The sequence below is a fragment of the Parasteatoda tepidariorum genome, chromosome 2, assembly GCF_982258835.1.
Source record: "Parasteatoda tepidariorum strain Cologne lab strain chromosome 2, Ptep-v5.0, whole genome shotgun sequence".
Classification (NCBI taxonomy): Eukaryota; Metazoa; Arthropoda; class Arachnida; order Araneae; family Theridiidae; genus Parasteatoda; species Parasteatoda tepidariorum.
In genome coordinates, this window is record NC_141756.1 from 84,456,815 (window position 1) to 84,481,038 (window position 24,224).

General features: G+C 26.5%; 1 protein-coding gene across 1 annotated transcript in view; it reads left to right on the top strand.

The window, feature by feature from the left end:
* Positions 1-24,224, top strand: part of RanBPM (Ran-binding protein M) — a 36,252-nt gene that overhangs the window by 3,234 nt on the left and 8,794 nt on the right. Inside the window, exons 2-8 of the mRNA XM_043039516.2 lie at positions 2,920-3,031; positions 5,978-6,030; positions 7,204-7,394; positions 8,651-8,752; positions 12,773-12,855; positions 15,372-15,484; positions 18,027-18,653. Coding sequence (XP_042895450.1) covers positions 2,920-3,031; positions 5,978-6,030; positions 7,204-7,394; positions 8,651-8,752; positions 12,773-12,855; positions 15,372-15,484; positions 18,027-18,653 — 1,281 coding nt within the window. The remainder of the gene's footprint in view (positions 1-2,919; positions 3,032-5,977; positions 6,031-7,203; positions 7,395-8,650; positions 8,753-12,772; positions 12,856-15,371; positions 15,485-18,026; positions 18,654-24,224) is intronic.

Below are 24,224 nucleotides of genomic sequence, written 5' to 3' on the forward strand. Positions count from 1 at the left end.
AAAATAACTGGACAGACCCCAGAAGTATTTAAATATATTTTTTCTTTGATTTTTGATTTTCTCATTCAATATTATGTTTTAAAGCATTTTTGTATCATAATTTAAAAGAAAATATATCTGTTCAAATTGAAAAATTAAATGTGTTTTTTAAGTTTTTTCAATAATTTAATTTTTCTATATTTGGATTTTTCTTTACAAAATTCTGTTTACTTAAATATGTGTATTTTTATAACATATTATATTAACTCCTAAAAAAGTTGTAAAATTAAGAACATCAAGCTAATTTCAAATTTAAAAAGAAATTCAGAAATATATCCTACAATGAAACCTCCAGAAAAGGCACCTCTGTTTATGACCACTTTTGGGGGGCAAAGAATTTTTTCCATGGAAAACCTTTAGGAGAGACCATCAAAATCTCTCCCAGCGACTGTGCAAACCTCCACGCCAAATGCCGAAAAGGTCAAGTAAAGAAACGCGAAAAAATATAATAATTAAAAGCGGGGTTGGAGTTTTTGTTGACAAAAAGGGGTTTTTGCCAGGACAGTGGCAAAAACCAAATTATCTAAATTGCTGATTAAATATTATTACAAAATACTTGAAACAAATTTAAATCAATCATAAGGAATAATAATTTTGATACACTACATGAAAAAATTATTTTTAACATATTAATAATTAATATAAAGGCAATAATTTTTAAAAGATTGAAAGTTTTTGACCTCTTTTCATTTTAGAATCCTTAAATAAATGGTTTTTTACAAATAAATAAATATTATTATTTGTATAATATTATTATTTATTATAAAAAATTATTATTTGTACAGTAATTAACTTCACATCTTGATAGATATTTTATGCTTTAAATTATAGTTATATTAATTTAAAACAAGTTCATTTCACTGGAAAAAAGAGAATAATCGCAAATTTTCCAATCAATAATGCTTTAAACTACTAAAGCGATATATTATGATTTAATTATGGAATAATAATTTTGTTAATTTTTTTATGATTATTTTTATTTGTAGTATATATTTCAATTTTAGGAATAATTTTTTATCAAAAATGTGTTTTTGTCCTCTCATCTCGGAAAATATAGGTTTTTGCCACTTTTTGCCAATTTGCTTGGCAAAAACCTGTTTTTGCCAGGACGGTTTTTACTGGTATTTACCATGGTTTTTTCCACCTGCGGCAAAATCTTGTCAACCCTGATTAAAAGTATTAACAAAGCAAATACGTAAATTCAAAATATCTCTGAGTGGTTCTTATTTAGAGAGCTCTTTTTAACTATCTCATTGAGAGATTGTTAGTCATAACCTCGACTCTTGTTCCAGTGTGAGTGTACAAAGATGATGTTATCAATGATTTATTTTTAGAGTTAAAAGTTAAATTAGAAAAAAAAAGTTAATTTAAAAAATAAAACTAAGCATCTCTACCAAACAAACCTTTTATTTTTTGAAGTTAATTCTTTTTATGATATAAAACTGAATGCAAACATAAAGGTTCATTTATTTAGAATAGTTCTTTAAATTATAATTGGTAAATTTGTTTTTACACATAATTATATTAATAGGGATCATTTTTATTGACTCCAAATATTATTCATTGATCTAGTTTTCATGTTGCCAATAAGAGGGGTATTTCTGCACTAAGAAAATGACACTGAGTAAAATTAAAATTGCTTGGGAAAAACTTTGAAGTCAATGAAGTTAGCCTCTAATGACGACCAACCTCCATTAGCGGCCATTTTACTGTGGGACAGAAAGTGGTCGCTCCCGAGAGATTTCACTGTTTGTATATATGTGCTGATTTTGTTATGTATCCAGTACCCGTTTTTTTTTTTTTTTTTTTTTCTTTCTTTTTTTTTTTTTTTTCTTTTTTTTTCCTCGCCAACATCTGCGATAATAATTTTCAATATGGGATTTGGATTGCACTTGTGCATGCAAATAATGATCTGAAGAGTGGGGGGGGGGGGTGCAAAGTTTCAACATAATACTTTCATGTTTAATTTAGTTTAGTTTAAGTGTGATTTTCTGATGAGTGTTTTAAAATTAAGAAATTACCTGGTTGTCTGGTAGTGGATTTTTATCTTAACATTAAAGTGATACGAATAAAAAAAATTTTTAGCCTGTGTTTATTTTAAGTTTAAGTGCGTATGCCAAGATTGATATAAATTTAAGGTGTTTTGAAAGAAAGAAATCGGATACACTGAACTTCTCCTTTATCACCTCTGAAAATGCCGGTGCTGTTGCTCATTTTATGTTACCTGGTATGCACTGTGAATCTAAGCAGTAGAGACAAACGAACGGCATTACCCAAACCACACTGCCGCAGACTGGTTCCTAGGGTAGGCCACACTCAGACATCATACAGCAGAGATCAGCACATGGAGAGAAGCATCCATGACTTGAAACCTCGCTACCATGCAAACCCGTCACCATTTGCTTTGCAGTCAGACATACTGATTGCCGGGACATCTGACGATCATAATATTTTATATAGATCTGCCATTTTTTTATTGGTGAAATGCATGTTTGATGTTGAGAAATGACTGTTATACCAGGAACTTCAATTTTAGTTGAGCTGCAATATTTGATTCTATTTTCAGTTGTTCTAAATGTGATACATTTTCACTTAGAGTAGAAGGTTTAAAAGTTTATATTTTTATAAACCTTCAGTGTAAAGAAAATCTTCAAACAAAAGGTGCAGATGCATTACAAATTTGTTCCAAAACATTTGAGATATTTAAATTTTGATTTTATTAAAAATGTATTGTTAAAAAGATAATGAGTTTTTTTCTCTCTCTTATAAGTGTTTAATTCTGTGTGATCTTTTATTTGTTTTTATATAAAGTTAAAAAAGTTGTATACTTTTTATTCTCTGGCTATGTCAATAAATTATTAAATAAAAATTTCCTTTTAGGATCTGGTAAAAACCATAAAGATGCTGCTAGTGTGCGTGCTACACATCCAATCCCTGCTGCTTGTGGTTTATATTATTTTGAAGTGAAGATAGTTAGCAAGGGTCGAGATGGGTATAAATTTTTCCATTTAATCTTTACATTGCTTTATTTATTTATTTTTATTTATATGTTCTATAAATATAAGAATTAAATCTCTTTTGGCAGTAAACTTGATTCTCATTTCAATATTTTTCTGTTTATATCAGTATTTTGCTCTTGTAACAAATGCCCTAAAAAATGACTGACTTGAAAATTTAATTTTCAATTAAAAAAACTAGACAGAGTTACAAATGTACAGTTGGTTGCATTTTGCTTCAAATATGAGTTTCTTCTCACAAAGTTTTGTAATTAGTTACCAAGTTCCTCAGCTGATATTGGTGCTAACTGAAAAAACTTTTAAATAATATTTTCAAAACAATAATCATTTGCAGCAGTGATGTAATGCAATTTGAGGACAAAATTAACTGATGCCTGCAGTGGTATCTGATGAACTTAATTATTTATTTTGAAAATAAATGTCTGAACAGAATATAGTAATCCACACAGTTTTGTACCTTTTACCATTTTCTATGTCATCAACTCTGTTTTTTAAAGGAAGAATGAATTGTAAATTATCCATTTTTAAAATGCAACATATTATGCAGGGTTAGCATTAACTATAAAATATTTAGCAAAAAACCTATCTTTATGATTAAATGATTTGTGATGGGTTTATTTTTACAGTAAAATAATTTGTGATGGGTAGATTAATGGTCCTGAATTTCTTTATTTTCCCGAGTATATCTTATGTTTGTAATATTCTATATTTGTTATACTTTATGTGTGTATGTAATATTTGTAATATCCTATTTATGTCCTGTTATTTAGTGCATTTCTATGTAATTATGTTACCTAAATCTACAATATATTTTTGATAAATTTCATTATTTTTTTCATAATACTTTTATAATAATTATTTTAGATTAATTCATTTCTATTTAATTACTAAATTTGTATTTAAATTTATATAATATTTTATGATTATAAAATTAATACCTACATTTGATTGCCAGAAAAATTCCTTTTTATTTAGTGTTTTCTATTCTTTAATTTTAATTTAATTCTCTTAATGTTGCTTTTTTTAATTGCTGGATTTTTAAATGGTATGTTAGCTTTATAAAAATTAAGTGATATATAAGTGTACACTGTGAAAAGCTAAAAAAGTTTAAAACTTTATTAATGATAACAAAATTAGTATCACATTTTATAACATTTGAAAAACTTTTTTAATTTTGTAAACTGAGTGGGAACGTGTTCAAAACTGAGTTACTTTTGTAAATATGATGTGAAAATTATTGGTGGTGTTTTGTCTTTTCGTCATTAAAAAATATCACAGAAACTGAAATTTTTTAAATAAACTTTTATTTTTCAGAACTTTTTTATGCCTTATTATAAAATATTCCTGAATAGTTGAATTTTACCATAAAGCATTTATTTTAGTTCTAACCCTGCTGGAAGTTCTAGTGTTGTAAAGTTACTTTAAAGAAGACATTCTAATAACAGAAACAGAATTTAATCCCCCTGAGCGTCAGCCCCAGATTTGTCTGAATCTCCAGATACTGAATGAAAAGACCTGTTTACTTATGTATTGTATCAGGAAAATTTAAGAGCAATTTTACTCAGAGGCTTAACCTATGGGACTTGTAATAATTATTTATGTCCTTATTTCCTTTCATATATATACATGTATGTGTGTATATGTATATAAAAAGAAAGGTACAGTGTTATAAATTTAAAAGTTCAATTGGTAGGTTTCTATAAACTTTTTTTAACTTTTTTTTTATCAGTTTTGTTCTTAAATTGATCCAAGTTACAATTTGAATTTTAGTCAGTTATGTTAAAACTAAGTCTCCAATATGCAAAACTTATAAATTAAAACAAAATTAATAATAATAATTGCATGATGTAAGGATTTCAACAAATCTATTACAAAATTCCTTGACTAGATGAACGCTCTCAAATAAAATAAACAATAAAAGAAAATATTAGGATAAAGTGAAAATTGTCTCTTAAGCTCAAAACTATAATTTCTACTTTAATATTAATTAGTCATTAGTTATATATTTATACTTTAGTATATATTTTTACACTGCTGGTCATTATAATTGCTATCCCAAATTTCATAATATTTATTGGACATATACTTTATTATTGAAAGAGTAATTGATGAAATTTATTGAAAATTAAAACTTATAGATTGTAAGAAATCATTACAAAATTGCCATGTCTGGCAGAAATAGCAGCATATATCTGTCCTGGGAGTTTAACAGAGAGTATATAGTATTTTCGAGAACCCTAGTCAATACAGCTTCGTAGACTGAGCCTCAACGAACTCGTTTGCTGAGCAACCATTGACTACATCTTTTCAATTGTTCAAAGATCAGGAGAATGTGGTAACTATGGTAAATGATATATCTTGCATCAGGGAAAGTCAGAATAGTATAAACAATATGCTTTGTCTTTCTAAAAAAATAGCTTTAGAGAGGCCTTTTAAGGTCTGGTGCCAATTCATTAACCGAAGTGATTGGTGAGTAGTGGGGATCCAATCGCTTAGTAACCATTGATTACATATCTTCAATTGGTCAAAAATACGAATAATATGCTGGAGCAATTCGTTGTATACTGTCTGTTTTAAATCAAAAGAGAGGACAGTATAAGCAATGCATGGTTGTGCAGTGTTTGCAGAAAGCTAGCTTTAGAGTGGCCTTTAATGTAGGGTATAATTTATAGGCCTTAATATTAGTTGTAAAGATTGGTGTTAAAATTGCAAGAATGCCAAAAAAAAAAGTGATTGACCGACATATCACTGGCACCAAATACCATCACTGTAGATGAGGAACATGGAGCTAATTTACTTTGTGTGCAACTTTGAACTATATTAGTTTAATTTCTCATAATTTGCTTTCTGTTTTATTTTATCTTTTTTTTTATTTTCTCTACTTTATTATTTTTAAATTTTGATCTCAATATTTCTTACAGTTATATGGGAGTTGGTCTTTCTGCTCAAGGAGTAAATATGAATAGACTTCCAGGTATTTATATTTTCCACTTTTGTTTACAATATTTTTCATGAAGTTTGCTCTTAATTTCTTTTTTTTTTCTTATTTGTATTACTTTAAAATTTAAATGAATGGAAGTAAAATAAATACAGTTGAAAATCTTGAAATGTGGAGCTTTGCACTGAAGAATTTTATATTATATAGATCATTTCACATATTAAATTTACCTGCGAAACAAGGCAATATTGTATGTCCAAAACAGTTCAATATTAATGCTTTATAATAATTTCTATTTACAAATACGTTGAAACGCAAAAGTATGCATTTAAGTAGTTTGTATTTTGCCATGTAAAATTAGATACTTTAAAATGATATAAAAAATTGCATACCCTACAATTCAAAATTTTTTAGACTATTATTAAAAAAATAATAAATACTTATTTAAATTCATCTTTGCATGGAGTTAGTTATCTTTGGAGAAAATAATTTTTTATAGTTGTGTTCAAAAATTTTTCAATTTGTTTAAAAAGTTCTTGAGATAAGGCGAAAACTCAAAAAGTAAAATTAACATTAAGGGGTCCTAACTTTGAATTACTTTCCTGACCAAGCTATGGGGGTCAGAAATCTGAATCTATAAAATAGAAAAAAAAGTACATTTATTAAAAAAAAATATATGTTTTGTGTCTGCTTTCATAACTTAAAATATTGTCTACACTTATTATTTAGCATATTTGAGGTCACCTCCTTGGACCTTTAAGATTGAATCCTAGAATGCAAAGATCCGATTATTCGATCAAAAATAATTCTAGGTGGTCCATTTTTTCTGTATTTTTTTAAAAATCTCGTACTGTACATCTAATAAAGTGAAATGTGGTGAAGAAAATGAGTATGCTGCAGTAGTTGTTGACATTTTTGTGAATCAATTATGATATGGTAGATGTACAACGCTATATGTTCATCAATCATTAATTGAAAATAACAACAATTACTGCTTGGCTGTGATTATCTTTCACAGAATTGAAGGTTAATTGACTTCTAGTTTATATTCCAGTAAACATGAATATGTAAAACTATTTACTTTTCAAAGAGAATTGAAGTTAAGTTTATAGATCTGTGCTTCTGTATTCAAATTACTTTTTAATTTTAAGATTTTCTTTTGTGTATAAGAAAATTTTCTCCTTTTCATTCCAAACTTATATTGCTTAGGCTGGGACAAACATTCATATGGTTACCATGGTGATGATGGACATAGCTTCTGCTCTAGTGGTACTGGTCAACCCTATGGGCCTACTTTTACTACTGGGGATGTGATTGGTTGTGGTGTGAATCTCATTGACAACACGTGCTTTTATACAAAAAATGGTCATCATTTAGGCATTGCTTTTACTGATCTTCCGGTAATTATTTAAAATTTTATGTTAGCTTAGAAATTTAATTACAGTAGGGAACCGATTATCCGGAACGATCGGGACCATCGCTATTCTGGATAACTGATTTTCCGGTTTTCTGAATCGCTACAAAAAGACGTTTTTTTTATTGTTAAACCCAACTAAAAAAAAAATATTTGGTGATAATCTTAAAAAGAAGAAAAAACGTTGAAGTAATACACTAATGATTATTTCCAAAATGATTGTAAGGTAAACATCTTTCAAAAAAGAAAGAAAAATCCTAAAATTTTATGAGGGAAAAAAAATTATTATTTTATTTTTTTTAAATGGCGGGAAAATGCATCGAATTTTGTTCCGGTTTTCTGAATTCCGGATAATGGGTTCCGTACGGTATTATGCTTTAGGTATTATTTAATTTTTTGAGTAAATCTGCTTATATGTTAGCATTTAAGTAGACAAGTGGTATTTTAAATTTTTTAATTAGAATTTTTTAATTTAAATCTTAATAATTAAAAAGTACTGTGACACACAAAATGAAAAAAAAAATATGCTTGTTTTGTTTTAAAATTTCTAAAACAGTTAAATAAAAATTTTGCTTATAAAAGTTTTGCCATTTATTATCATAAAGTCTGAAAAAGGGTTCCCGCTGGTTTGGGAGAACAAGGAAAACCTGGAATTGTCAGGGAATTTTATTTTATCTCTAAGAAGCAGGAAATAGTCAGGGAAAGTTGCAATTTTATACTAAAACTTACATCAAACGTGAAAAATAACAAGTCTTAGAATTCTCAGTATTATTAGTCAGTTATTGAGATTGGAGTTAAATAATTTTAACATCTGTTGCAATTATTTGTTAAAATGTAACATTTTAGTTAGACTGACATATTTCCAGCCTCATTCAATGATATTTTTTTGCTTGCAAAATCTGATATTTGACAGTACAACTAAAAAAAAAAAAATTTTTCTGGTGAAAAATTCCAGGGTATAGATAAAATATGGTCTGGATTTTTGTTGAAATTAGCCTTATATACCTGAAAAGATCAGTGAATTTTTTTTTTTTTTTCTGAAATTGAGTGGGAACCCTGCTTGGATTTAAATATAAGTAAAGGATGAAAGCTAAATGTGGTATAAATTAAAAAGACACACAAACTTTGCTATTATAGTTTTTTCTTTTTTTTAAAATTAGAATTTTTCAAATATTTGTATTAGTTTTATTAATAAATAGGTTTACTAATTTCATAATATGTGCTTGCTTTTTCTTTCTATAGCCAAATCTTTATCCCACTGTTGGTCTTCAAACACCTGGGGAAGTAGTAGATGCTAATTTTGGGCAGTCTCCTTTTGTCTTTGATATAGAAGATATGATGAAAGTAATTAAACATTAATTTTCTTGTAAATTTTTATTTTACTTGTTTTCATACGGTTTTTAATTATGTTTCAAAACTTGAAACAAAATATTTTTCTGCAATCTTTATAAAGCTTTTTTTTTTTTTAGAGTATCAATTGTTTTACATTTAATTATTTACTTTATATAATTAATCTGTTGAAAACAGGAAAATTTGATTGTTTGTGAAAAAAAATTTGGTAAAATTTAAATCATTATTTTCAGGTGCATTCTAAATATTAAATTGAAATTTTTAAATTGTACTCATCAAATTGTGTTGTTTTTTTTCACGTTTCATTGCCTACTATAAGAATATTTCTTTCAATTTTACAATAACTATGTTTATAAAAGTAAAATGAACATAGTTAGGTATTTTGTTTCATACATTTATCAAAATTAAAAAAGTACATGTCATACGATTTTGGATAATTTAAATATGTAACCAATACATTATTATAATGATACAATTTACATAAAAATCATATGTCTTATAGAATAGATAAAAATTTTATTTTTGTTGGTAATTTAATGACTTTTTAATAATAATAACCGAAGTCAAATAAATAAACCTAATTATTGTGCAAAAATTTCTAGTCCCAAATGTTGTGACATTGTTCTAATTGCATCTAATTTCTTGGGACAATAAATTGTAATTATATTTCATTTTATACCATAATCTGTATAACGTTAGTTGTATAACATTGTTGAAAATAACTTCAAGAAAATTTTTAGGTCTAATTTTTGAATCAATAATGAAGTTTTGTTAATACTGAATGTTAGTTTTTGAAATTATAGTTGCATCACATTAAAGTTGATGCTTTATTCATTATTTTGTTTTCAAAGTTGTTTTTGTTGGAAGGGTCATAGTAAGTTATCCTGATTTTTCTGATAAAAATATTTTGTCCTGATCCTCCTGATTTTGTGTGTCAGAACATCTCATTTTCTTCATATACAAATGCAGATATTGAAATAATCCATTTTAAGAATAAAAAGAATTGGATTTTTGATCCAACATCTTTTTATTTCAATTTAAAATGTTTGTAAAAATCTTAAGAATTTGGTAATTTAAATTTAAGGATTGTTGTCTAATTGTGTGTATGATTCAGGCATAGCTGCCAACTCTGTTGGATTTACCCATAAACTACAGGATTTTGTCATTTTCTCCTGGTCCACTGGTTTAATAAAAATACGCTTTTTGTAAATTTTAGAAAATTCTCTAAAATTGAGTATGTTTCCCTATTGAAATAGAATAAAAAATCCCTATTCAAATAGAATTTTCACACAATTTATTGGTTGCTTAAATAGTTGAACTAGTAATACTAATACAAAATGAAGCTAGTCTTATTTATAGTAATCATCAGTTTAAAGCTTTTTTTTTTCCTAAAATTTCCAGTTTATTTTTATTCAGAGTTCCCTTTTTAAATTTATTATAAGCACTTATATATCAACAATAAATTAGCTGTCTGTTTCTATTTAAAATTATGAATTAACATAATAAGAAACATTTCAAGTTAATTTAATGTAAATCATTAAAGGGATAATATTGTTGACCATTTATAGCTATTAGTGTAATAAAGTTTTTGTATTTTGATAACAATAAAAATTCCCTATATGTGAAATATTTAGTACATTACACAAAAGTTATAATGAAATTTATATTTCGTAAAATCTACTGGAATTTGTCCGATCCGTGCTATGTTTAGAGATATAGCCTTACCCTTTTCTTACAAGATTCATTATTTCAAACTTTTTATGGGACTTATGTCATTTTGTGATAAAAAAAACTTAATCAACATTTTTAACTTACCTAATTTTTATGGTTTGGAATTCTGGGGTCATATGCTCTTTTATTATTGTCAGCACATGCAGAAACAAATCTTGTTAAGTGGAATTCTGTAGTATCTAGATTATTAGTTACTCTCCTTTATCTGATTTTTAAAATGATATATGCCATACAACTATACAGTAATCGTAGAATTTTTCAAATTATGAGTTCAGGTATTATCCACTTAATTACTTTTGTACAGCAATGTAACATTGCACATTCACTTTGTTTTCATTCCAATATTATTTAATGCCTGCTATAAAATAATTCAATTCAGGGAGTCTTTTGTTCTATATAACAATTTTTATTAAACTTTGTTAAGAGGAGGAATTTTAGCTAGTTGTTGCTGGTTACTTTTTTATTGTGAGTTCTATAAAATTCATCTTAATCTTTACCTTCTGTGAGTTGTGCTGTTCTTCGTTTAAAGCAATTTTAAGATAAAGAAAACAATTTTTTAGAAATGTGTTGTGGTATTTCATTCATTCTATCTTATAAGAGTTCAATTTGCTCTTTGAAAAATGGACAGTCAAAACTGTTACAGTAACTTTTTTTCTCTCTAAAAACAGCGCAGGTTTGCTTTTTAGAATAAAATTAGAATTGGGTGAAACAAGATTGTTTATTTTCTATTCATGCATGTCTAATCACAATTCCAGATAAGGTTTGAAGCAATGAAAGCATGTGGCGAATCATGAAACTAAAAACTTTTAACAGTAGCTATCTGATTCAATGAAAAATAAGTGATATTTTATTTTCACAGTATTCTTGCATTTTGACAATGAAACCAATACTGACTTGTAGATTTATATATCTTATTATAGCTTGAATTTATTTTGAGCTTTGGAAATTCAATTTTTTTTTTAATTCTACAGTGCAGAACCTCTTATCCGGAAATCAGAAAACCGGAAGGAAATTCGGAACCGGAAATTAATTTTCTTCCATTAAAAAAATTTTTTTTCTTGCAAGATTTTGAGCCCATTTTGTTATTTAGAGCGTACGGCGTATCGAGTTGACGAAAGAACTGATTTAGAGGACGGATCAAAAGCCGTTTGTAGACGAATCTCACCCAAGCACAAATAGCTTATATATGTTATTAATGTTAATAACATTAATAGCATATATAAGCCTGTATATAATTTTTATTTCATAATTTCTTTCCTTATTTAAACTTAAGTGTATTATTATTTATAATTTTTTATTATTTCTAAAACTATTTCAAAATTATTTTTTAGTTTCGTTTTATAAACATTAAAAAAACGGCATTTTGTAGCGATTCAGAAAACCGGAAAAATCAGTTATCCGGAATCGCGATGGTCCCGATCGTTCCGGATAATCGGTTCTCTACTGTATATAAATGGAGGTGACAAGATTGGTCCTTCTCAAATTTCAAACAAGAGATTTAAAAAGTTTTATTTTAAATAAAGCTTTTTTAATCTCATTTTTCTTACATAACACAATACTTAAAAGCTTTGAGTGAAATTATACAAACTGTGCTAACAAATTTGAGACTTTCTTATGCACATTTGCAGCTAGAAGTAAGATTGTTAACATAATGCTAATATAGCTGTATTTTTATAAAATTTTCCATTCCTTGTGATTTTTATATGGTGATGTAAGAAAGAAATATTTTATTACTTACAGAAAGACCCACTTGAAGCAAAATCCCAGATTTATAAATGTATTAAAATCCACTTTTTAAGTAGTCAAATCATTTTTCAAAGTAAATCCAATTACTGGAGCAACCTTTTGAACAAAAGGGCAGTAAAATTAAAGCAAATTGATCAAAAGAAAAGTTTTAAGCAAAAGAATTTGAAATAAATATGTTCATGTTTTTAATAAAGATTATTTGAACACAATTTGCAAATGTGTTTATTCTTTATAAGTTAACCGCAAATTTGGATAATCATTTTTCTGTTTCAAGTTAACCTTGCTGAAAATGGGTGCTACTGTTTATTTAAATCGATACAATTGTGCCCATTGGATATCAAATAACAGCATAGGGCTCTATTATTTATGTAATAATAAATGATGCTTGTTCACCAGAATTCTAATACCCATGAATTTAATAAAAATGAAGGAAAATAGTAGCAAATTCTTGCTGTCTTTTTTTTCTTTTTTTCATTTGTATCTAGGCTTGTTAAAAAAAACTTTTAAGGTTTTTTATTATTTTCCCTTATTTTGTAGGAATTGAAGAGGCGCACAAGACTTACCATAGAACGTTTTCCTGTAATTGATAAACAGGGAGAGTGGCAGACTACATTACACAGGTAGATTTGCTAATAAAATTTAATTTCTGGTGGTAATTTTTCTAAAAGACTGTTTAAAAATGTTTTATTTTCACAGCCTAACAGTTAAAATATACATTAAAAAATAATTCAAGCAGAGCTACATTTTGTATATGAACTTAGGCGCCTTTACTTAACCTTCATAACTAAGCACAATACTAAAGAAATAATGCATATTTTATTGTAAGAATACTGTATTTTATTTTATGGGGATTGAGGAATATTTGATGTAAATCTGAAATGCTGCAACAATTTAAGTAAAAAAGAAAAAGAGATTTCTTACTACTAGCATCTAAAAAAAGCATTTTTTTGGAAAATATTTCAACTGATGTGTGGTTGGGATGCATTTTCATCTGAAAATGTGATGACCATCGTAAATCAAATCGATGTTTATGCAAAAATTAAAATGACAAAAATGGGAATATTGTCTTGGAATAACTCATTTGTGTTTTATAAGCTATGACAAATATTCCTTTTAATTTAAAGAATGAAATGAAGTCTTAGAATTTTTTTTTTTTGTTATTTTAATATTTTAAAGAAATTTGTAACAAATATATCAAGTAAGGCAAATATATCAACAAACTTTATAGTTACGTTTTTTTTTTTTTTTTTAATAATTAGCTTTCAAAATTTACATAACTGTTGGAGTAAATCATTCAATAATTAATTTTTTGTAAAGGAACATGTTATGTCAATTTTTTATTATAAATTTTATTAACTAAGTCTTTTCTCTAGATGTGATAGTTTTATTTTTATGCATTAATTTAATCCTATTTAGTTAAAGCTTTTTTTTTCTAACATTTCAAAATAATTTGGACATTTTTCAAATATTTACTGATCTGTTCCAACTAATCAATAATTTTTCTTTTCAAAAGTTTGAAAAATGCTGTGAATTGTGATTTTGATACTTTTTACCCTATGAAACAGCATAAAAATAAAAAATATCATCACTTATAAAATTTACAGCACACAAAATAGCCTTTTCCAAATGCATTATTTATACTTCATGATCTTTTCACCCTATGAAGCATCATATGAACAAAAATATCATTTATCAATAAATTTGCTGTGCACTAAATTGTTTTTTAATTTGTTTCCAAATAATACATTTGATCTGTTCACCTTCTGAAACAGCATGTAAACAAATTTGTTGCTCTTAAAATAGTCTTATTTCTTTTTCAAATGCATTATTTATACTTCGTGATCTTTTACTCAATGGTGCAGCATAAGAACAAAAATATTGTTACTTAGTAAATTTGCTGCACACAAAATTGTTTTCTTAATTCTTTTTAAAAAGTTTTTATATTTTCATTTTATGAAGCAACATATAACAAAACTATTATTTAATAAATTTACTGCACACAATATAGTCTTATTTCTTTTTCAAATGTATTATTTATTCTTCATGATTTTTTAACCCTATAAAGCAGCAGGTAAACAAAAATATTGTAACTTTATAAATCTGCTTGCACAAAATTTTTTTCTTAATTCTCTTTCAATCATCAATTTTTTAATTTATTTTTATTCCATTTTTTTCCCTCTTCAGTCTTATTCCTGCAAAGGTATTTATTTGAAAGAGGTTTAAGGGATTATGGTTCTACTTTGTTTAATGAATTGTACTAGTTTTAAATTTCATTAAACAAATCTTGAACATTTTATCTTATCTCTTTTATAGATTGTTCTATTATTAAATGACATTGGGAATAATTTGTTTATTATATAAGAAAGGCAAAAGATTGCAAAAGTGTGTTTATAGAAGTGCAAGTGTTTATAAATGTTTAGGTTACAATTTTGCATGCCCAAATATATTATTATTTTTTTGCTGTTTTATTTAAATTAATTACTATATCTTTAGTCATTAAACAAAATATTTCTTTTAAACTTAGTAGTTTTAAAAAACTTTGAATAACTTTTTCCTTCTAAGATGTCGTACTCATTTACAAAGATCTTAGTTGTCCTGATACTAAAAAATTTTTTTTCCTTCAAATTTTTGACCTGATTTTTAGCTTTTTGTCCTAATATTCCCGATTTTTGCTAGTGTTGAGAATATATCTTATTCGAAAGTTCAAATGTAAATTTTAAAATAGATAGTTACTAAGAATCTAAAATTTTTAATTTTTAATCTAACATCATTTTGTTTCAAATGCCGAAAGAAATCACAAAATTCTATAAATAGAATTAAGGGACTTACCACTGATATATGCATGATTCAGGACATAGTTCATATACTGTTCTGAACAAGGTAATTTTAAAACTAAAAATAGTGTATTTTATTATTATTCTAGAATAAAATCTGTTTTAAATGTATTTATTTATTTTTGTTTTTTAGTTTGTTGTTTGCCCTTTATAAAAGTAGTATGGTTTACTGTACCAAAAAATGTCCTTTTTTTCCTCGTAAAATGTTATCTTTATACTTTTACAGCCCTTTGCATTTGTATTAATTTCTTAGTGTGATTTGCTCTTTAAATTCATGTTTCTAAATATAATTTTGTTTTTAGAATTGTACAGACATATCTGGTACATCATGGCTATTGTTCCGCAGCTGAAGCGTTTGCTCAAAGCACTGGTCAAGCTTTCACAGAAGATGTCAAATCTATCAAAAATAGGCAAAGTACGTTATACATTTTTCTATGCATTCATATAATTAATTTACTTTTAATTTGAGTATCATTCTGTGTAATAAGAAACATCATATGATATGAAGAAATTGAGTACTTATTTCTGTTTGATTTAGTAGAAAACATATAATCATTTAGTTCATTATTATTTTATTTTCAAATATTTTAAGACTTATATGGAAACATAATTTTTGTTTTGTAATATTATAATTTCAAATATATGCATTATCATCTTCATTATTAAGTCACTCCTGACTTATGATTTCTCCAAACTTTTTTTAAATTTTAAATCTGTTGTTTTGTTTTTCAATTCATAAATGCTGCTCTTCTAATTTGATTAGATCACCTTTCATTTTGTAATTGAACATCTCCATCATACCAGTTCAAGATATTGTTTATTTTGAATGACATTGAAGAGTTTTTATATAACTCTACATAGTCAACCTTAATAACACAAGTGGTTTCTTGATGAAATACAGTGATTTGTCATAAAAAGTTTTGTTAAAATGCCTTGTTTAAGCGTCATGTGAAAAATAATTTATCATTGACAGTGATTGTACGAAATACAGATTTTCTTTAGCTTAATTATGCAGGAAGAAACTGGTGCCCAGAAATGGTGCATTTTTTTGGCACAGTCATATAAAAACCATGTAAATATATCTTGGAAATAATCTAAAAGTTTACGGTAGCTCTAATTGACCAATAAACCTAAATTAAATAAATCTTACATTTCTATTGTAAATATTCTATCAAATTTTTTTTCTTTGAATTTCACTGCATCATAAATAGATTTTCTTATTTATACAAAACATTCTTACTTATCAATTTCTTTCAAATATATTCTTAAATACTTGCCATTCAAAAGTACTTTTCACTTAACTAAAAATAATTTATATTTAAAATTAAGTTTCATTTCTAAACTAATTTTTGGTTTATAATCACTAGTAACCCATAATGTCTATACGACTTGCTACTCTATTAGCAAGCATTATAATTTCTTTTCTTTTTTGTTCTTGTGCAAGATATTACTTATTTATAACTTGTATGCTTGTCAGGCATGTGATTCTTACGTTAATTTGCAGAATTCCAATAATCTGGTATATTTCTGCGAATTAATAATTTATATTCGAACAAAATTTTCTTGATTTCTCATGAGAAGTTTTATTAAAATACTTAATTTGAAGGTTGTGTAAAATACCCTTACGCTTCTTTTGTAGTATCCTAAGCGAAATTGTTCATCATTAACAGTTTGCTTAGCAATCTGTGATTGGAAAAAAAAAGAAGGAAAGATTTGCTTTTACTTTAATGCAATAATCAAATAAAAATCATGTTATTGGAATTTGAATACAAATGTCTGATCAAAGTTAATATTAAAAATGCATCCTTCTCATGTGAGATTTATAAATCAAATAACAGCTTTGATGCCTGATTTTGTGTAAATCAGAATTACGCAGGGAAGTAATATTTCAGATGTTAACATCGTTTTGTTATTTTGATTTATTTGCTTTTTTACCATTTACTAATTATATAATAAGAGACTTGTTCTTATTTAAATATATTCTGTTTGTGATGGACTTATTCATTTAATGTTTGTTTGTCACGGTATGGATTAGCTTATGATTAACAAATTTCTATTATGTATTAATTAGGTGTAAATTTTTAATATAATATGACACTAATTTTACCTGTATATGTTATATCTTTTCTAAATAATATTTACTTTGAAAATGAAGTTGCATTAAACAAGTTAACAATTTATGTTGATCCATCTGTTTTAAACTATCTTCCAAATCATATTATTTAGTTATTATTCATTATATTTGCTTAAATTATTTGAAACTTTAAATTGTACACAAGAACTTTTAAAAATCATTAATTATTATTGAAAATGTGCACTCAAAAAAATTTTATGGCAATAACATCAAAATTGCAGTATTTATAATTTTGAAAATTTTGAGGGTTAAATTATTTTGCTGCTTTAAAATTATTGCTTATGATGTTCTCCATTGTATTTCAGACTTATTTCTAGCAAAAATATTGCCCTTTATCAAGGCTATAAAAATTTATTGTTTTACTTAGAAGTTTGGGAGAAAAAAAACTTTAGATTTACTTATGTTAGTTATAAAAATTACTCCAATAGTTTGGCATATTGATAATAAATGTTTAATATTGATTTTTCCAATCCTCAAATTTTCTATTGATGTATCAACTAAATTTTTTGTAGGAAAAAAAAATTTAATTGTTAAACTTTATCTTAATTTGTGTCTAATTTAATATAAGTTAGATATTTAAATTTTTAACTTCAAGATGAATTATTGTCCTTTAAAAAAAATAATGCTGATAAAAAAGAAAAGGACTACCATATTTTTGTTTGAAAAAAATTATTCATACTATACTGTCTCTTGCTTTTGTATCAATATATATATTTATAATTTTTATTGTTAGTGTTATTGTTCATAAGTATTTGTTAATAAATTTTATATTTTGCAATATTAAATTTCAAGTATACCAAACTTACATGTATTTACTTTTTAGGAATTCAAAAACTAGTTCTTGCTGGACGTATGGGAGAAGCAATACAAACTACTCAAAATTTATATCCTGGCCTTTTGGAACAAAATCCTAATTTATTATTTATGTTGAAATGTAGACAATTTATTGAAATGGTTAACGGAACTGACAGTGAAGTCCGTCCCACCAAAAGTCCTCGTTCACAGAGCAATTCTCCAAATATGAGTCCTAACTACTCCAATGTATACTTTCACCATAGGCCAGCAAATTTATCCACGTGTACCTCCCCGGTGGTGTCCACCACATCCCCAAGTCGCAGTCCTCACAATTCCCCATTCATTTCACCCAAATCCTCTTCCCTGCCAGTGACTATAGAAAACAATGTAAATAACAATGTGACTGTGAGTCTGTCTTCTATAGAAGAAATGAATGCAGCCAATCGGGTGATGAATGGGGAGGTTTTAAATGGCAATTCCGAGGTGACTTCCTCAAACTTTATCCATTCAGATGCTGATGTTGAAATGGAGAATTTAGATACTGTAAATGATAATGCTGATAGGACTTTGCCTTATACAACAAATGGAACTGTGATATCTTATCACAATAAAGATGAAATTGAAAGTAATCAAGAAAAAACTGGGAATGAAATGGGTAAGTTCATTTTTTATAAAGTATCATTGACATTTGAATGATGATGTTTTGGTTATGTGTGTGTGTGAAAAAATAACTGAATTTCAGTGAAACCTAATTTATACATGGTGTGTAACGTTTTTAAAAAGTGCTTAAAGGTGCTTATTTTCGTTTTTTAAAAGCCCTTTAAGGTGCTTATTTTCGTTTTTTGAAAGCCCTTTAAGGTGCTTTTTTCATTAGTGTGCTTTTAAAGAGTGCTTAATTTTCTCTTTTCGAAAATGAGATTTTTATTTCCTTTACCGTGTCAATTTTTGCTGCTCATTATGCAAAAGCGTGGTTTCCACAATTCTTTCAACTATCTATTTTGACTTACCGTCGATCCGTAGCATATGATAGCACCAATCATGTTACATATTTGATGAAATACTTGGGAGTCCACATGTGTGTCTACTGAGCTGGGTTCGGTGAGATTCTTACACTCTCGGGTGCAATTCTGCTGCATTTTGCAAGATATTCTCAATTTCATACTTCATTTTCCACCCCCTGAAATGAAACTAAAAATCTCTAGATCTTTTTATGGTGGCTAGTATTAAAAAGAAAGAGTTCTTTGTCAAAAACTAGTTATTTAATCATGATCATATAAAGTCTTTGAAAATTATTTTGCATTTTGTTAATGTATACAGTTCTTAAAAATATTTTTTGAGTGCTTAAAAAGTACTTTAAAGGTGCTTTTTCTGTTGTGAGATTTGGCTACACACCCTGTTATAGTTTTTACAGAAAACTACTAAACTTGCTTAGTTTCCCTCTTGTCTTTAATTTTTCTTAAACCAATGATTTTAAGAAACCATAAAAAATTAAGATAAATTTTATTCTTATATAATCTTATCTTAGAATCCTGATAATCTGATGTGCTATATTTGCTTATTTTAAGTGAAGAAATGCAAAGTTTTTACCAGCTAAGCAATCTTAGTTATTAAAAAAAAATCTATGGTTCATCTCTAAAATATCTAGATCCAATTAGATGTTGGCGCCTTGATGATTTGAATAATACCAACCCTTCTGTCCACTCCTTAGTTCGTTTTTAAATAAAATTATATAGTTCATCATAACCATTAATTTTGTTCTGACATAATGCATTTACTTCTATGGTGAAGCTCATCTGGATTCTTGGGAATTAATATTGATACATATTTTTTCCACTCAGAATATAATTCATTATGTTTTATATTAACTGTTAATGGAAGTTTTTGTTTTTAAGTTTTGGTTACTGATTGTAGTTAGCATTTTGTTGCAGATCATATTTTATCATTTTGCAGCATATGCTATTGTTCTAAAGCATCATTATTTCTAAACCACATGAAATTCTGATACTTTACATCTTCGATTACATTTCAAGATAATGATTCAAATCTCTTAATGTATTTCAGGTATGAGATTCTTCCGAATTTTCGCAGAATTTTGTAATTTTGGAAGACTTTGTTGTTTTATTCTATTCTCTTTAATGATGTTTTTCATATGAAGCTTTGCTTAACAGTTCATTAGACTTTTGATGTTTAAATATAGTTTTAAAAAAAAAAAACTTGAAATAAGTGTGTAAATAATTAAATATTTTTCTTTTTATGCAGAATAATTTTAAGTTTTTTTATTTATTTTTCTCATAATTTATATTGATAGGTATTTTCAAATATTTTGCTCTTTTCCTCCTCACGTGACTGTGTATGTGTTTATGAAAACTGTGTTATTGCAAATTATTTAACAAATATGTGTTATTGGTGGAAACAAGTCTTAGTTCAATATAATTTCTCTATTCATAATTTTTTATTTTATTACAATAGTTATGAATTAGAATGATAAAAAACATTGTAAAATAGTTGTGACATTTGCTGTACTATTTCTTACATCTTTTTAATGAACTCCTCATTAGATAACAATATTTTTTATATAATTCTACATCAGTTATAAATATTTAGAACTACTAGTAGTAATATTTAATACTACTATTATTAATTCTCTAGATTTTATTTCCATTAGAACCTCAGGAATTAAGCAAATGTGACTGTTTATATATAAGTTATTTTGATTTTTTTTTTCCTCCTTATCCATTTTTTATTCTATTCTTTCATACTATTGATAATTTGGAGGGGAAAAATTTAAGAAATGAACTTATTCTAGAGTTGTTGTCAAAGTTTATAATATTAGTGATATTATAATTATTAAGAAAGGCAAAACTGAACTCTTATTTTCCAAATTTAGGTTACATTAAAAGTTTGTTCTTTTATTTCTTTGAAACACAACATATTTTACTAGTATATTTTCTCCCACTGAACCCTACCTGGCTATATTTCTATCCTCTTTTGTTAATGCCTCCTTACATTAATCTTCTTTTTAAAACCAATATTTGATTTTTGAGGGAGTGTGTTTATTTTGTAAGTGATACAGTTTAAAACATGAACAGTTGTAACAAAGAACATTTTATGGGAAAAGCAATGGCCAAAATTGTTATTTTTAATTATTTTTGAATGTTAAAGCCAAAAAGTTGGAATATGTATCAAATAAAATAAAATTCTTCATTTAGAGAAACATTCTATTTTTTTAATCTTGACAAATTTAAGTATTTTAGTGACAAATCCCTCTAAATCTCTTTCTTTCCGTGGATTTTTTTCCCTTCATATCTTTAATTCTATAACTCTACGGAAGTAGTTAAACGCTTAAAAAAAAATTTTTTTTCCCTCTTGGAAACACTCCAAAACTGGCAAGAAAATTTGGGAGATCCATTGCGTGGGAATTTTTAACCTCTCCAACTAAATTGTGACTAAATATTCATATTATTTAGTGGTGTTTTTGGAAGAAAACGGATTGGGTTATTTAGTAAATAAGTTTTTAAAAAAAAAATAGTCAGGGAAAAGAAAAATGCATAAAATTATAAATTTTTAACCATTTATCAGTTTAGGTGGTAAAAGTCTCTCATTTCCTACAAAACCCTTGCTACAACTGATGTAAATATTTTCAAATTTTTAATCTCTTTAGACCTGCAAAAGAAATTTAACTGATAGAATTATCCTTTTCTCTTTCAAGAAATGAAATATATGGCCATTATCGCAAGATATCTGTATACAATCTTGGCTATTTTTATTAACTTCATTAGACGAGTTCTGTGATGTAGAGCTCGCAAAGTGTACGCCAAATTGTTGAAACTGATGTTGCATGTAAAAGAATTAAATAGAGAATTGATTGGTGTGAATCAAATTGAGAATTATAGGAAAGGTTCTTACGTTTTTAAGAATTATAAATCCAATGTTATCATTCATTATAATTAGAGCCCGGATTTTGATGACCTAAAAAATCTCAACTAATGCCCTTAAAAAGCGCAAAAAATGACCTTAAAAATGTAAAATTTGCGCAAAAAATGCCTTAAATTAAGTAAAAATATTGAATTAAAAAAATGTTTTGCTCTTTAAAATTATTATGAGTCATTTAAAAAATATAAAACAATGCAATACCTGTTCTACGCTCATTAAAGTTTGAAAAATATGTTTTATATCCTAAAATAACAAAAAAAGGAAAATATATTGACACCAAAATATTTTTATTTTGTATAGAAACTTTAATGGATATAACAACTTCCATCTCATAATATTACTAAATATCAGAATTACATTGGATTATTAAATGTTTTTCGATAATTTGAAATGTAAACGAGTGTCTCTTGTCTGAAAGTAAATTTTCATTCCTGCAGAAGCTTCTTTCAACGTCTACTGATGTTATAGGCGTGTACTTGAAAAAGACTGTCTCACTTACTGACAATTCTTCTTCAATTTGAAAAGATTTTGCTTCACCTCTTAATATCCTATAGATTTTCTTCATTGTTTGGAAGCCAGTGTAATAATGAAAATTGATAAAAAACAATAAGAATTGGAAAAATTAACAAAAAACTTTAAAAAATGCATTAAAATGCAAAATACGCCCAAAAATTTTAAAAAAATGCCCTATAAATCTAAAGAAATGCTCTAAGTGACAAAAAATGTCCAAAAATGCAAATGTCATCAAAATCCGGGCCTTAGTTATAATATTTCATCTGTATTATTATAGTTTATTTTTTCTTGCAGTATTAATTTTAAATATTGAAAATTAAATTGTTACCAAATAAGGAATTAGGTTATGGAAAAACTATGAACTGGATTGTTCTGAAAGTTTGCAATTGAGTGAATGTTTACTTCTTAAAAGTGCACACTACTCTGGCTTCATGTTTCAGAACTCACTGATTGACTTCCTGATGATGATGATAATAATTAATTCGATACTTCTCTGACTGATACTTGACAAGGCAGACATTTTTTCATATTTAATTCAATATCAATGTAGGAAATATTAACTAATCAAACTTAATTAAACTGAATTTAGTTAAAATATTTATGAAATTTTTTGTTGCAGCATTAAGTATTTTTCCACATTCAGTTTAGGATAAGCCAAAGCCTTTGTAGGTGGTAAGATTTGTTCTAATTCATTATGTGCGGTTATGCAGCTTGTGTGTATAATTTTTAGCGTGTTTCTTTTTTTATTTACTTATTGGTAGTTATCGAATGTGTATTTGTGTATAGAATAATTTTCAGATTTGTACAGACAAAGTAACACACGGATGTCATGTTGAACATGAGATAACAATTAAAATTATAAATTTATAATTAGAAATGTATCAAAAAATAAATTGATTTAAACATGCCTTTTGTAGTGAAACTGTTTCTTCCATTTCTTGTCTGTTTAAAAGTGAAATAGTGCAAGTTCAGCATTCAGTTTCATCTTGCTATTTTATAGGGTTTCAATTCAACACGTAAAATTAGTTGATTAACTTAGGAGATTTTTTTTTGTGTATGTTTTACTTGTTAATCTTTATCTTTTTCAGTAAAAGGGAAAAAAAAGTCCTTTCTTAAAAGAAAAAAAATCAGATATTTTATTTTTTACTTTTAAAAGATGTTCTTTGTTTTATCTAATTTTTATTGTTAAAATAAAATGATGATAATGTCAAAGATCTTACTTATATATTCTTTCTTTAAGTCCATGAGATGTAAAAGATTATGGGAATCGGAAGTAATGTTCTCTCTTTTTTTTTTAATTAAAAAAAAGTTTATATTAAAACAGTAGTTTACAGAGTAAAGGTTGTAATAAAGCATAATAGTAATTTAAGACAAATTTTAGTTTCATGAACCTTCAATTTTCTGTTTTATGGATGTGAAAAAACTTTGTGGTGTATTTTAGCCTAAGTTAACAGTTTTATGTTCCTTTTACTGAAAATTGTACCATTAAGTATATAAGTTATACAGTAATTTATCCAAAAAAAATTCAGTGTTTTCTAATACAATTGACATGAGATTGAATGAAAATGAATGACAACAAATCAACATTACAAATTATGGATATGATGTCGTAATTTAATATTGAATTGAAAACAAAAGCGCAAGAATAATGAATTAAATTTTGATCATAGGTTATACATGTGTTTGGTGTAGTGCAGTATACTGTTATTTCTGTCTTTTATTTGTTTCTTTTTAAAACTTTTTATGATTGAGAAAATGACTTGTGCATACATTATCCAGC